Source organism: Branchiostoma lanceolatum, chromosome 2 (genome assembly GCF_035083965.1).
Source record: "Branchiostoma lanceolatum isolate klBraLanc5 chromosome 2, klBraLanc5.hap2, whole genome shotgun sequence".
Taxonomy (NCBI): domain Eukaryota; kingdom Metazoa; phylum Chordata; class Leptocardii; order Amphioxiformes; family Branchiostomatidae; genus Branchiostoma; species Branchiostoma lanceolatum.
Genome location: NC_089723.1, coordinates 33,886,728 through 33,900,410, shown reverse-complemented (window position 1 = coordinate 33,900,410; position 13,683 = coordinate 33,886,728). Strand labels below are relative to the sequence as shown.

Sequence of the window (13,683 nt, the reverse complement as noted above, 5' to 3'; positions counted from 1 at the left end):
TGCTCACAGTCAGACGACAGGCTGATCAGAGCTTGTATCTGCTCCATGGAGGCGGTGTACGTGACGTTGACGACTCGGGCACCAGGTCCCTTTCTTCCGTCTACGGACGCTCTCTCCCTCTTGTCGTGATTTACCACAGTTATCCCTGTGGTGAATTCAGGGGTAATATTGCATTCACTTCTTATGCCAGTGATTTCTTAGAATTTGGAAAATGTAACCAACTTCAAAAACCTGTCTCAGATATGAAGTACATTATGAAGAAGAAACATATTTGTAACTGATGTGTGAACGTTTTATTTACATGAAGCAATAGGTTGAAACATGAAGCTTTGAATGTTTACGAATTGAGTGACTGATGATAGAAATTGTTTCATCTCTTAAACCCTGTACCACAGCTTAACAGAGTTTATGTACTAGAATACATTGAACACCTATACCAAAGGTTCTAAGGGATCCAAAACGATTCTTAAGGTTGCAAACATATCACACTGAACACTCAAAATGAAGCCCCTCTTATATTGTTCAAATTGAGCACTAGAAATCACTGAGATTACATGGTCACTATTGTAAACAGCCTCGCAGTTCAGCCTTCTAATACGGCTGCCAGGAGGCATTTAAAACTTGTTGATAAACCAGTCTACTACTGCTACTACTACGAATACAAAAATCAACTCTTTAAAATTTGATCCCGAGGTTATATTATGAAAAATGATTTTTCACGACATATTCTTCTTTTTTTTTCTTAAAATAAAACTGGATGAAAGGGTAGTGGCATCCCTCACCATATTGTTGGTCGCTGCTCATGTCACAAAACACTTGGAAGGGGTCCACGCCGCCATGGCCATCTGGGTCAATCAAGTAGTACCCATCCTCTGTTTCTCCGCCGCGTTTCAAGTGGTCACAGCTCTGTGGTGTCCATGTAGCTGCGGATACAGGAGAATTCCGACGATAAGGAATTAAAATTGACTTGACTTGACTATATTATGATGATGTGAGGACGATAGACATACTACACAGCCAATAAAGGGTATGCGCAGTAGGCAATCTTACCGTTGTTATTGATCTCACAATATCGGAAGATCTTATTCATCTTGAATGCGTTTGAATATCATTATGCATACGAACTACACACTTTAATACGATTTGGACATGTGTCATACTGGTGATTTCATTGGGAAAGGTCTGTCGTCAAGTCTGATGTCATATTTGACTCCTAAACACGACATAACCACTGCTGACTTAATCCCAACTAGTTCCCAACTTACCGAAAAAGTCGGGGCTCGCGATTGGTTCGGAGCAACTCATGTACTGGCTATGAAATGTTTGTGAAATGTTTGTGACATGGTCGTCGCGAAATATAGGCGTGGTGTTAGTTATAGCTATACATGTAGCTGGCCAGACTGGTCCCAAAATGCCACTGACAACCTTGGTTGGGTAGTTGGGGCAAGTTCTGTGGAAGGCCCTGAATGTGTGACAACGGCTTAAGCGGAACGTACCTTTTTTGGCGCATCCTAGGTCCAATGTGACTATCTGCAAGATGCAGACTACAGCAATGTAAATCCGTCTCGTTGACATTTAGTTGTTGACCAACTGTGATGTTTCTGTTCTCCAAGAACGCAATATGCGAAGAACGCAGCACTACCGCGGATTTAGTACGTCGAACTCAGCTATGATGTGTACGGGACACTTCTCCCATTTGTGTGGTCTTCCTACAGAGCTACTTCCGTGAGCCGATTATGTTCCAGCCGTTTACGACACTTTGCTATGTCGATAAGAACACCGATAAAGCAACGAATTAATATTCTTATGGTTCTGGTGCATACTTTGATGACTGCCGAAGATCGATGCGACTACGTCATGTTAAATGTGTTTTGCCAACAATACAACATTATAGGGCTGTGTTTATATATTGTTGGTATGTTTATCCCGCTAGACGAAGGCTAGATCTTGCAGATTCGGAAACGGATACGCCGTAAGTGGAAAATAAACAAGAATGTTTGTGAGGATTTTGTCAAATCCGTGGGTAAAACCATTTAGCTTACACCATGATCTTTGAAGTCTATCGAAGGACAAACACACGTTTCATAAATAGGAGTTTTCTTTAACTGTAGCCTAATTTTCCGTTAGAAAATTGAGATGTAATGACGTATACCCACACAGAATATCTTTTAGCTTTTTTGTTATGGGTACCGATAAAAAGGAGAAAATATTCCCCGCCGTCATGAAATTGTACGTACACATTATGTGCAGTTTAAACATACATCGCTATGTGCCACTTCTACCATTAGGCTTGATATTGCAGTGCGGATGTCAACACCGATAATTCGTAAAAAACGCCAACTAGGCAGTTAAAAGCACACAATCTCAAATTTATTGATATAAAAAGATCTAAGAATACGACGTTGACAGCTAAGAAAGAACAAGGGGAACGTCATGCAGCCATTAGACACAAGAATCTTAAGGCACAGGCACAGCCATACGGATGGACCGGAGGATGAGTGATACGTTGAACAAATGGCTATTTGCAGGAGTATTAGGCAGTCAAGCGGACAGCAACAAAACAAATGGACCCTCTGGCTGCGCGTGGGCTACACACAGAACGTCACAGCTTCATGAATTATCACCCTACAGTACAGAGCCTTCATTGTTGGCTTCATATAATGTATGCTCATGATTAATTTATGGAAGACACCACGCACCCAACTTTCTCTCAGTCGACTGCATTTTCCTCAAAACATGTTAATTTTTGTGCTCCTCCTTCCTGTAAGTTAAGGTAAAAACTTTTTCTACAATTTACAAGGCCGGGGTTGTATGATTGGCCTTAGCGTCATATTTCTAGCAACACTTTCCCAACATATCAGCCAAGGCTTGAACAAGTATCTCATACAGGCAAGGGAGCACAAGCAATGAGTGGCGTAGTTCATTTCAGTCAGTTCTGTCACATTAGTCAGCTATTGTCGTGAGTCAATCGAGGTACTGGGTCATGTAATTTCGATGAGTCCTTTGAGTTTTACGCGCGTGTCATCGGGTGCCCCTCCCCAAAATACGCTGCAGCAAATTCACCTTGACTCGGTGGTAGTGTGTTTTGCGTAAGTTCTATTGAAAAATGAAAATGCAGTGTGCGTATATCATATACGTGATGTCTGTTCTTGCTGTTACCAAAAGTCAGCTTACTCCGATGAATAGTTTAAACATTAACATGAATAGTATAGACTTGTCCCTGTATATGCGACGAACTGAAGAGGACTGGACTGCCTTTAAAACTGTAAGTATATTGTGCCATCATTTGTGACGTATTTGTCTTGCAAAGCGGGCTTGAGCTTCTATTACTAACCTAGATTATCACATCATATCACCGTAAGGCATGCCTTATATGTGACATATCTTAATGTCAGGAACGTCTTACTTCAAACGGTAACGGAAGTTACAAAATGTGTACATTTATATGAGAACGAGCGTATATGCAAATATCATGTCCTTGATGTATCATGTATGTTTGTGAATGTAGGGCTCGCTGCGACCCGGACTGAACGGGAGCGACGGTTTAGTTGGAGCTGCGAACTGGGAACGTTGGCAGGTCTGGAGAACAGGCAGCCCTCTGCCTTCGGGGTACAAACAATCCCAGAGACCGAACGAGCAAGGTACTGAAATAAGATTTATAGATACAGTCAAACCTGTACAAGTGATGGCCTCTACATATACATAGACTCTAAGGGCCACCAGGCCAATGTGACCTCTTTTTTGGAAGTATTTTGGATATATTTTTTCCTATTGATACAAGCATTAAGACTCGTGTCCATAGGTTCCTTGGGTGGTCTTCTTGGGCATTAATATAGTGACCACCTGTCCACATAGGCCAGATTCAATCGGTCTCCTGAATGGTCTTCTTGGGCAGTTTTGCCTGTACAGGTATATAAACTATCATCATCACCCCCATCGCTACGTTTTTTTAGATATCATTCGAGTGTCTTCTGTCAAGCAGATACGCTGAGCTAGTGGAAGTAATAGGTGGACCGTCCTATTATATTCCAAGCAATCAAATAATTGCGTTTTTTGTTGTTAAGGCTTGCACGTGGTAAATGGCTGTAAATATTTCATGAAGGCACTGATGGTCCACTTAGGAATCGCTTCTTAATTACATTTCTGTGTCCTGTATTCAGTACAGACTGAGTTGCTTGAGAAATATCGTTAATAGTTGGTTGCTACAGAAATAAACGTGAATGCACAAAACTGTATGTACGCAGTGACGTGAAGAAAGAGAGGCGTAGTTATAACTACGATAAAATAACAGACCAACCAATGAGTACTTTAAAACGTTGGCAATTTCAACAACCAAAAAACGAAAATTTACATTGCAACGTTCCCAAACTGCCTCCAATATCACACTCACATCTGTTGTTGTTGATGTGTAATGGTGAGGTCAGAGGTGAAAGCATTCTTTTTATCTAATAAATCTATAATTCTATATCTACATACAGTAAGTAATTAATACAATCCAACTTCTGACACAGGTAATACAGACATGAATGTTATTCCATACCAAAGTATATTGTTCTCAGACTGTAATGTTTCATTTGTTTGTTTGTTTGTTTGTTTGTTTAGAACGATGGACTGATGTTTCCTCAAGAGTACACATCCGGAACATAGGATGGCTGTCAGAGGAAAACTCGGTAAGATAGCGTTGAACAGAAATTAGAAGTAATAGGTAATCAGCACCAAGGACAGGGAAATACAGTCAGCACCAGGGACAGGGAAACACAGTTAGAACGTCCATGTCCTTGATGCTAACTGTGTCCCCCTATCCCTGTTGCTGATATAACATGTTTTTGAAAATAATGAGGAATGATAACACACAGACCTTGACAATAGCTTGCACAAAGCATAATTGTTGTTTACTACTTTTTTACAGTGTCCCAGGTATATATTCTCTATTGTATATGAACATGTCTTTATTTGTCTCTTTCTAGATCTTAAGAGACATTCACATATCTATCTTATTTCAAGGAAGAGGGATAGAAAACTGAGAATAAGAATAAACATAGTATCACAATAAAAGGTTTATGTACCAAATTAGATTGGTTTCTGTATTATTACACCGTGTTTAATTGGAGACATTGAGAAAAAACGAATTGGAAACAGGATCTCAACGGTGAGGATGCTACCAGTTTCAAATTTCCATCCCCAAATGTGTTAATATGCCCGTATTTTCCTCACAGAACCTGAGCACGACGATGGAGTACAACCTGGCCTGGGTGGACCCGCGGCTCGGCGGTCTGACGGCGTCGTGGTTTCCCGTCCCCGCCGACCTGGCCTGGACTCCCCCGATGTCTTTTGGACGGAACGTTCGGCGGACGTCTGTTGTGGACCAGGGAAGCAAGTCCAACAGCGGAATCTCCATGTGGCTCCATCGAAGCGGGATCGTGTTTTACAGCATAACGTAATAACCATGTATTCTATTCTTACGTCACACAAAAACTGAACTTGACTTTGCTCAGTTTGAACATAGGCGGTAGGCCATCGAGTTTTTGTTGAATCGGCATTACTGTGCCGTATATATATATATATATATATATATATATAAACTCCGATGATCCGCTAAGAAACAAACAAAGAGAAAGGTTTCGGTGAATCGTAGACTAAGTGACTCGGCCTACTGAAAGATTCCCGAGAACTTACTTTAACACGCACTGTGTAATCGATCCACTGAAAGATTCCCGACAATCGTACACTAACTGTAACAACCACAACGCCCGATCCGCACTACCTGTGTACTTGATCCACTGAATGATTCCCGAGAATCGTACACTAACTGTAACAACCACAACGCCCGATCCGCCGTCTATTCGAAAGAATCACACGAACGGATGCCGAAGTCTACCGAAGATTGCCGAGAGCCGAACAGTGATTTCCGAACGCTTTAGATAGTGTTAAGAACAAGAATTTTTATGAAGCTAGTGAAGTGTTAGCCCCCGGGCCCTGGCGGTTTTGTCGGTTCGAACAGCGGGTTCGCGAACGCGTTCGCGCAAACTGCGAAACCTGTTCTACTCCCGTCGGCCTTTGCGCGAACTTTCCCTCTGACAAGAACGACGCAGCGGACCGAGTACCCAGTGCGTGTTTATCATTTGATTCAGCATACTGAATACCCAGTGTGTGTTGAGTGCACAAAGCAACAGCGATTTCCACAAAAACTCGATGGCCTATCGCCCATGGTTTGAAGAGTATTTGTGCTCTAGTTAACGTTACTTATATTTTTGTTCGAAGAGTATTTGTGCTGTAGCTCCTTACTACACTTAATCCTAAAAGAATCTTAAAATACCATAACTAAGTATTTTTGTCATCTCCAGAAATAAGAAGTATGATGAAATTTGAACTAAAAGTACATTTAACGTTACATTTCTTTGACTACATCAGATCACTGGTCATATTCTCAATTATAGAAAGAAACTCCACGTAAGATCAGTTAGTAGGTGATTGCGTTACATTTCTTTTAGTTAGTGCCTAACAAGTTTAAAATGGATTGTGTTGTTTTCTTTCTGTACTTAGTTTTTTTCTCATTGTTTTTACTTACGTGATCTATTTGTAATTCATGTTGCTGCAGTCGTGCCTTGAAGCTTACATGTAGTGTTCAACTGTGGCGGTATCCCTTCGATTCACAAGTGTGTAGTGTGAAACTGCACGGATGTAAGTACGGATCCTAACATATCATTCATTATCACTGCTATAATCAAAATATACAAGTGTCTACCGCTTCAGGTGGCATGGGTGCCGCTACGTAGCTTACTAGCACACGTATCATCGAGATTATGTGTAGTATTTGTGCACAGAAACATCGTATGCCCTAGGGTCAGAGTCCAAGGTGGCCTGATGTTTACCATTGACTATGAACATCGAAATAGAAGAAGAAGCCTTTTCATTGACCCCTACATCTTTTCCGTTTAATCAACAGATAATGGCGTTAGGTTTAACGTCCTGCCGTCCAATACAAGTAGTCAGGCTCCCATCACCGCAGACGCCACAGCTGTGAGGTCACAGTTCATGCTGACAGCGGTGGAAATCAGAATAGAAAGGGACTCTTTTCTGACCGATGGGCCAGGTATGTCTGTTAATCGAGTGGGGGATAAATGCATGACGGAGATACGACGAAGCTTTCTATGCTAATCAATTCAATTTTCCCTGTCCCTAGTGCTGACTGTGTTTCTCTGTCCTTGGTGCTAACTGTGTTCCCTATCCTTGGTGCTGACATCGTTTCCTTGTACCTGGTGCTGACTGCGTTTCCCTGTCCCTGGTGCTGACTATGCTTCCCTGTCCATGTCAATGACTAGTATGTTTCCTTGGTGCTGAACAGAACAAGAATATTCGTCTCATAGAGTGATACCACGGACAAATATCACTATCACAATTATGTTCATTTGGTAGATAGATGGAAATCACAAGCCCATGTGTCGCCTTCTGTTGCAGGCTGTGAGTACTTCAGCGAGAAGTGTGACCATGACGTTGAACATTGTCTGGACGCTGCCTCCTGTCGCGATGACCAGGTCTGCCAGGAGTGTAAAAGCAGCGTGGGACGGTGTTCACACAAACTTCACAGCTGTGACGAAAACAACGGTTGGTTTCGCTCTCTATCACTGAGTCAAAGTCCTAGCTTATTCTAGGAATATCAGAAATCGTTGCTGTTTCAGTTTCTTTATGGCGTAGTCATGACATAATAGAAAAAGGTGTGGAACTGAGGTCATTGCAGGTTTGCGATAGCAAAAACTATTCTATTGTGCTGGCAACTCTGGGCGCCGCCATGTTGGGTGTCACCATTTTCACGGGAAGTGTGGGAAGAGGCGTCTTTTCCTCTAGTTCTGGTACGGCCTTTCAAAGAGCTATCTGTTCATTCCAGATTCAAATGTTTACACAGCGCTGGAAGTGCGAATCTATCTGAGACGCCGCCTTCTGTCCTACTTCTTCACGACGTTCATCCCGTCCACAGTGGTGGTCACCGCGTCATTCTTACAAGCATGGCTGCCGCTCGTCCCGTCAGCCATTGCGGGCCGGTTCGTGCTGGGTATCTTCGCCGTCCTGGTGATGATATCCGGAGACAACATGAAACACCTCATCCTACGGGTAACTTCAGCTACCACTTAGAAACACATTATGGATGTTAGACTTTTATGAAAGTAACATACTATCAAAATATCCCAAATATAGCATATGTATTAGTACTCACCTTTTGGGTGGACAGGGGCAGAGTTTGACATGAGTCCATGTGTAACCTCCATTAACATCAATCCGCCGGGTCACATAAATCCGCCACTTTGAAAAAACAGTGGGCTTGAGAGATCTCTAGTGCAGCACTCCCCACTCCCCAGGTATGTACAGTTTAGATATACAGGGGTGTATTATACTGGGGAATGTTGGGTTGGAGATCTGTTTGGACGTATTTTTCTGGGTGGCGGAATTATGTACCTAGTTGAATCATGTAACTAGATGTTACAGGAATGATTTATAATTTCACTTCTTTGGCTTTCTTATCTCTGCAGTTGTCGGAGGCGCGTGCCATCGACATCTGGATTATGACGTGTATCCTGTTCGTCACAGTAGCCCTACTGGAGACGGTGGTCGTACATTTCATTCACGACATGCTGAAGAGACAGGTACGTTCCTATCACGTATTAGCATATAGGTAGATGTCGTCGACCAATCAGAAGGCTCCATTTGCGGGCCTGGATTCTTCATACAGACCTAAAAGCGGGTCTGTAAACTTCGTACGGACCCGCGAGTCTGTAATCTTCGTACGGACCCGGTGTTCGAACTTTACCATTAATGACAGGGGGTTAATCGTTTTGTTTTCCAACTCCATGTTAAGACAAATACTACACAAATCAAATACTACACAATGTATTACTAACTACTATATGGACAATGGCTATATGATAATGACATTAATGACCCGCTTTCCTTCGGTCTATACGGTGTGATAAGGCATGGTCGTTCCTATAACCACCTCTTCGCGACCTCGGCACTTTATTCGGTGGTTATAGGAACGATAATGACTTATCACACCGTATAGACCTCAGGGCGGGTCATTAACCCTATATTACTTCTTCAATATTTTAGTTAATTTCTGCAAATTGTGACAACCAATTGGAGACATTAAGGCTTGAAACTGACATGTATAACATACTCTGGGCGGACACAATTGACTGTCATCACATTTAGCTGAAATATCATGATTAAAAATGTGCTCTCTGCAACGTGTGCACTTTGGGTACAATGATTTTAACCATGCAAGGAGCATGGTATTTTTTTAAAGAAATACCATGCTTCTAACGCACATTTTATATGCACACAGTGATTGATATCGTTCTAACACAATTCTTGTCAGGAAAAGAAGGCGTCGCTGGAGCGCACGCCATCTTTCCACATTCCTCGGCCTCACCTGAAGCGCCCCCTGCCCGCCTGGTGGTATCGTCTGCCCAACAAACAATGGATGACCATGTACAACCCTTACATTCCGGCATCATCATCTGGAGCTGTGGAGGTGGACATGTCTGCTTATGAGGTATAAAATCTACTAACAAAGTTCCGCCAGAAATGTAACGTCCAAACAGATCTCCAATCCAACGTCCCCCAGTATAATGCATTTCTGTATATTTGAACTGTACATACCTGGAGGTGCTGCACTAGAGATCTCTCAAACAGTGTTTTTCAAAGTGGTGGATTTATGTAACCGGGTGGATCAATGTTCATTGAGGTTATAAACCTACAAATCATGCAGTAATCCCTTAACAAACGTCACTCTTAATGCATGCATGTTGATTGTCAAGGAATGAAAAGAAAGTAAGTGAAAGTGCCAATATGAACATACCGGTATCACGACATTTACTTTCAGCATACGCTTTAAAGTTAGGACCATAGTGTGTCTAAATGTTTGAAGCTTTTTTCCCTACACTTGAGGACTAACGTGTGTTAACAAGCATTTTCTTGAAAATTTTCACTTGTGTAACTTGACTGTGCATGAATAAAGTCGACGTAATGCAGCAATGAACTCATACGTTGATGAAGTTTAGACATCCAGATAACAGTTACTGAATCCACTGGATTGGTTTTGGAAACGAACAGACGTTTTTGGTAGCATCCACTACCTTTCGTCAGTGACTGGATGAGATTTCTGGTTCACCAGGCTTCAAGGAAAAACTATATTTGCGTATCAATTCATAGTTTTTGCTTAAAACCTGGTGAACCAGAAATCCTGTCCAGTCACTGACAAAAGATAGTGGATGCTACCGTTTTGAAAACGTCTATCCCAATTGCTTGAGTAACTGTTACCTGGCAATGAACTCGTATTATAGAACGCGCAGGAAAATGCTAACAGGATTTTCTTCACCCAAGGACGAGAAAACAAAGAGCAACTTCAAACCCCTTGTCAACATTCCACGGGCCAAGTTCAGGCAGCCGGGCATTGCATCATGGGAGCAGCTTCCCAGCAATCAGTGGAAGGTGCAGCTGAACTACGGCTCCAGGGCGCGGACCGGGGAACTCTACCACACGGAAAGGCTGCCGCGGTCAGAAGAGATGACACGAAAGATAGATCGAGCCGCAAGAATAGCATTCCCCTGTGCCTTCTTGCTGTTCAATCTATGGTTTTGGCTGTTCTACCTTCTATTCTAATGTCTTTTATTTCTTTAATCTTCATCGTCTTGTTTCTTTATCTCTTTATTAGACTTATCCGTTCATTACACCATACTATATCATATCATATCACATTATACTATAATCTATATCACATTATACTAGGTTGTAGTATGTTATATTCTGTTATATCATATCATATCATATCACATGATGTCATATCATACGTCCTATTATATAGCAGTATATCATATTCTGCTGTATCATTATATCATGTCATATATCATATATTATGTATCATATTATATTGTATCATATTGTATCATATCATATCATATTATACTATACTATATTGGATCAGATTATATTATATCATATCATATCACATGGAAGAAAAGGGACGCTAGTATATGAAATTGTTGCACGGTATGATATCTATTTTCGCATTGAATAGTGTGTGTTGCTTTCAATATAGAAAGATAGAGCATTAATGTATTGTTCAAACCAGGTCAATATTTGAAAATCTGAAAGTCCATGTATACCCTGTGTCTTTGTTGGTATAAACTATGAATCATATATTCTTGTGAATTTTATCATCAATAAATATAAATGTCATCGAGTGTTATGGATGTGTATTTTTGGTGCATGCATTACAGATCAGACAAGAGGTCAATGAAACAGATTGCGTTTCATTATATATGATATAAAGAAGTCGTTGACTGTTAACACACACACACACACACACACGCACACACGTACGCACACACACATGTGTACACACAGATACACAAGCACACACACACACACACTGTACACACACTCACACACACATTGTACGCACTGTACACACATGTACACACACATACACATATTGGGAGAGATGGGCCGTGTGAACTTCACAAATATATCTGTATAGATTCATAATTTTGTAGTCGTATGAAAGTCCAACTTCTTTATAGGACGAATTTCCTCCCACACCAATGCGTTTCACCATATATGATGTAAAGAAGTCATTGACCCACGACAAAATGCCATGTAATTTACATGCTATATTGACCTGTCATATTGGCATGATACTTCATCTTGATAAGATGACTGACAGAGATGAAAAACAAAAACCCAACTGAGAGTATAGAATAATATACACACAAAGATACGTACTATTCTTCTCATTTTCATAGCCACAATCTGCTTGGTAATGAACAGAAACATATGAATAACAATTCATATACAACTCCGACAACAACAAAAACGAGACAGTATGATAAATTCCTGACACAGCATACTGTTACCAACATAGTTTGTTTTAGAGCATTAGCATGTACATTATTTGATAGATTATTTCTACTGTTAGTCAAAGCTTAAACTAGTACTTTGTATTTGTTAACTATTAGCAATAATTCTACTTTCATGTGCGTACGTTTCCATACATTGTAGCAGATACAATTGTCGCGCAATAAAGTTCTTCTAACTTGTTCTGTTCATCTAACAACAGTACAGTTTTTCACGGGTGTCGTTGATGTTTTGACACAATGGGGACAGCGATTGCCTTACGTACGACTGGTTCTTCTTGACAATTACACCCATTTTAAGGAAGAATTGCACATTGAAATACGAAGGAGTAATGACACATGCTGGAAATAATGATCCCATACACCTAGCTATAGTATGAAACGTGTAATTTAGCTAAGTGCACAATATGTACGTCACACGCAGTGTTTGTCTTTGTTGACGTGTTCTTTGACTCTAAAAGTCGTCGCTCTTGTGAATAATTCTGCCACGGATACTGACTACTTGCTTACGTATCTCGCACTTAGAATAATAATGCATGACGTCAAATGTCACAAAATGTGCAACATTCGCACGAATGAGACAACCGACATTAATGAAGAGCCTTTTCCGCCTGGTCTCTTCAGAGTCAGCCACACCCACAATATTCTCTAGCTTACTGTTGTGTGATACGGCCGGATACCAAGGAGGTTAAAATATATTTTAACCTCCTTGCGGATACGAAGAACAATGTATAATGTTTAGTGTTTCGGTGCGGTTTTTTTATGTGTGCTCAGGATTAGCAATGGCCATAGTAGTCATGTCGAGACATTGGATCGTGTTGGCAACTTTGCTCTGTTTCCTCGGAAACGGATTTCTTTCTTGCGAAGGTAGGTGCCAATACTCTTTATCATGAAACGCTTTCATTGTGTACTTGGACACTTAGCCTTTATTCATCTATCGGAAGGGGAGGGGTAAGATGTGTGGGGGAGAGAGATACAATCTCTCAATATGACAGGTCAATATAGCATGTAAATTAAATGGCATGGGTGTCGTGGGTGGGGGGATACCATTGGTGTATTGGAGGAAATTCGTTCGTCCTGCAGACAAGTTGGACTTTGATACGACTACAATGTCTGAGGACAAATCGCAATCGTCGTGCGATCGAAAACTCAGGGCTTTCTTGTGACGACGGTGATTCAAACTGTTTTGTTAGGGGAAAGGCTTTCCTTGCTCCTTGTAGGTTTTTGGTTCTGTCGCAGCCTGCTTAAAAATATACGATATTGATAAAATGGTATGGCGGCTTACGGTGAATGTGATCACATGGTAATAAAAAAGACAGAAACGGGCTACTCACACGCAGGATTTCAGGTCGAAGGAAAACGTTTTCACAGTCAGACATTTGTGTCAACCTTGAATCCATCCTCGATACATACTTTGTCTGTTAATATAGAGTCCGTTGAGCCTATAATTTTGCCTTCAACATTGATATGAAATGAGTCTATTCGACTCAAAAAGGTACTTGTAGTAAAATCCAGCAAATAAAGATTAACATGGCTCACCATATTATTGCTCATTCGTATGAAACTAACAGTAGTCACTATATTATTTTTCCTACATACCATAACAAGATAGACATTTATCTCATTTGTTTAGGTCGGAAATCATTTTAATTTTTCTCCCACATATTGTCTCGTGTTCATCATCGTTTACAAAACCAGAAATCTGAATTTGTCCGTTTATTTCTTCAAGGATGCCTGACCACGAAAGGCAAAGATTTTGTGTTGTCCTTTCTGG

At 41.0% G+C, this 13,683-nt stretch overlaps 1 protein-coding gene across 1 annotated transcript; it reads left to right on the top strand.

Annotated features, from left to right (window-relative positions):
* The first annotated feature begins 2,909 nt into the window (after positions 1-2,909).
* On the top strand, positions 2,910-10,849 carry LOC136426996 (glycine receptor subunit alpha-2-like). Its single transcript, XM_066415716.1, has 11 exons — positions 2,910-3,265; positions 3,509-3,641; positions 4,603-4,670; positions 5,217-5,437; positions 6,599-6,681; positions 6,947-7,093; positions 7,459-7,605; positions 7,886-8,109; positions 8,526-8,639; positions 9,371-9,547; positions 10,378-10,849. Exons 1-11 carry the CDS (start codon positions 3,107-3,109, stop codon positions 10,654-10,656), a joined length of 1,752 nt encoding a protein of 583 aa, XP_066271813.1. The 5' UTR covers positions 2,910-3,106; the 3' UTR covers positions 10,657-10,849.
* The last annotated feature ends 2,834 nt before the right edge of the window (positions 10,850-13,683 follow it).

What these genes read in the sequence shown, in the direction of transcription:
- LOC136426996 (XM_066415716.1), top strand. Translation starts at nt 3,107, where the DNA reads ATGAAAATGCAGTGTGCGTATATCATATACGTGATGTCTGTTCTTGCT. An exon ending in CCAGAGACCGAACGAGCAAG is followed by an intron (nt 3,642 to 4,602) that starts GTACTGAAATAA and finishes TTGTTTGTTTAG; the next exon opens with AACGATGGACTGATGTTTCC. An exon ending in TAGTGTGAAACTGCACGGAT is followed by an intron (nt 6,682 to 6,946) that starts GTAAGTACGGAT and finishes TTTAATCAACAG; the next exon opens with ATAATGGCGTTAGGTTTAAC.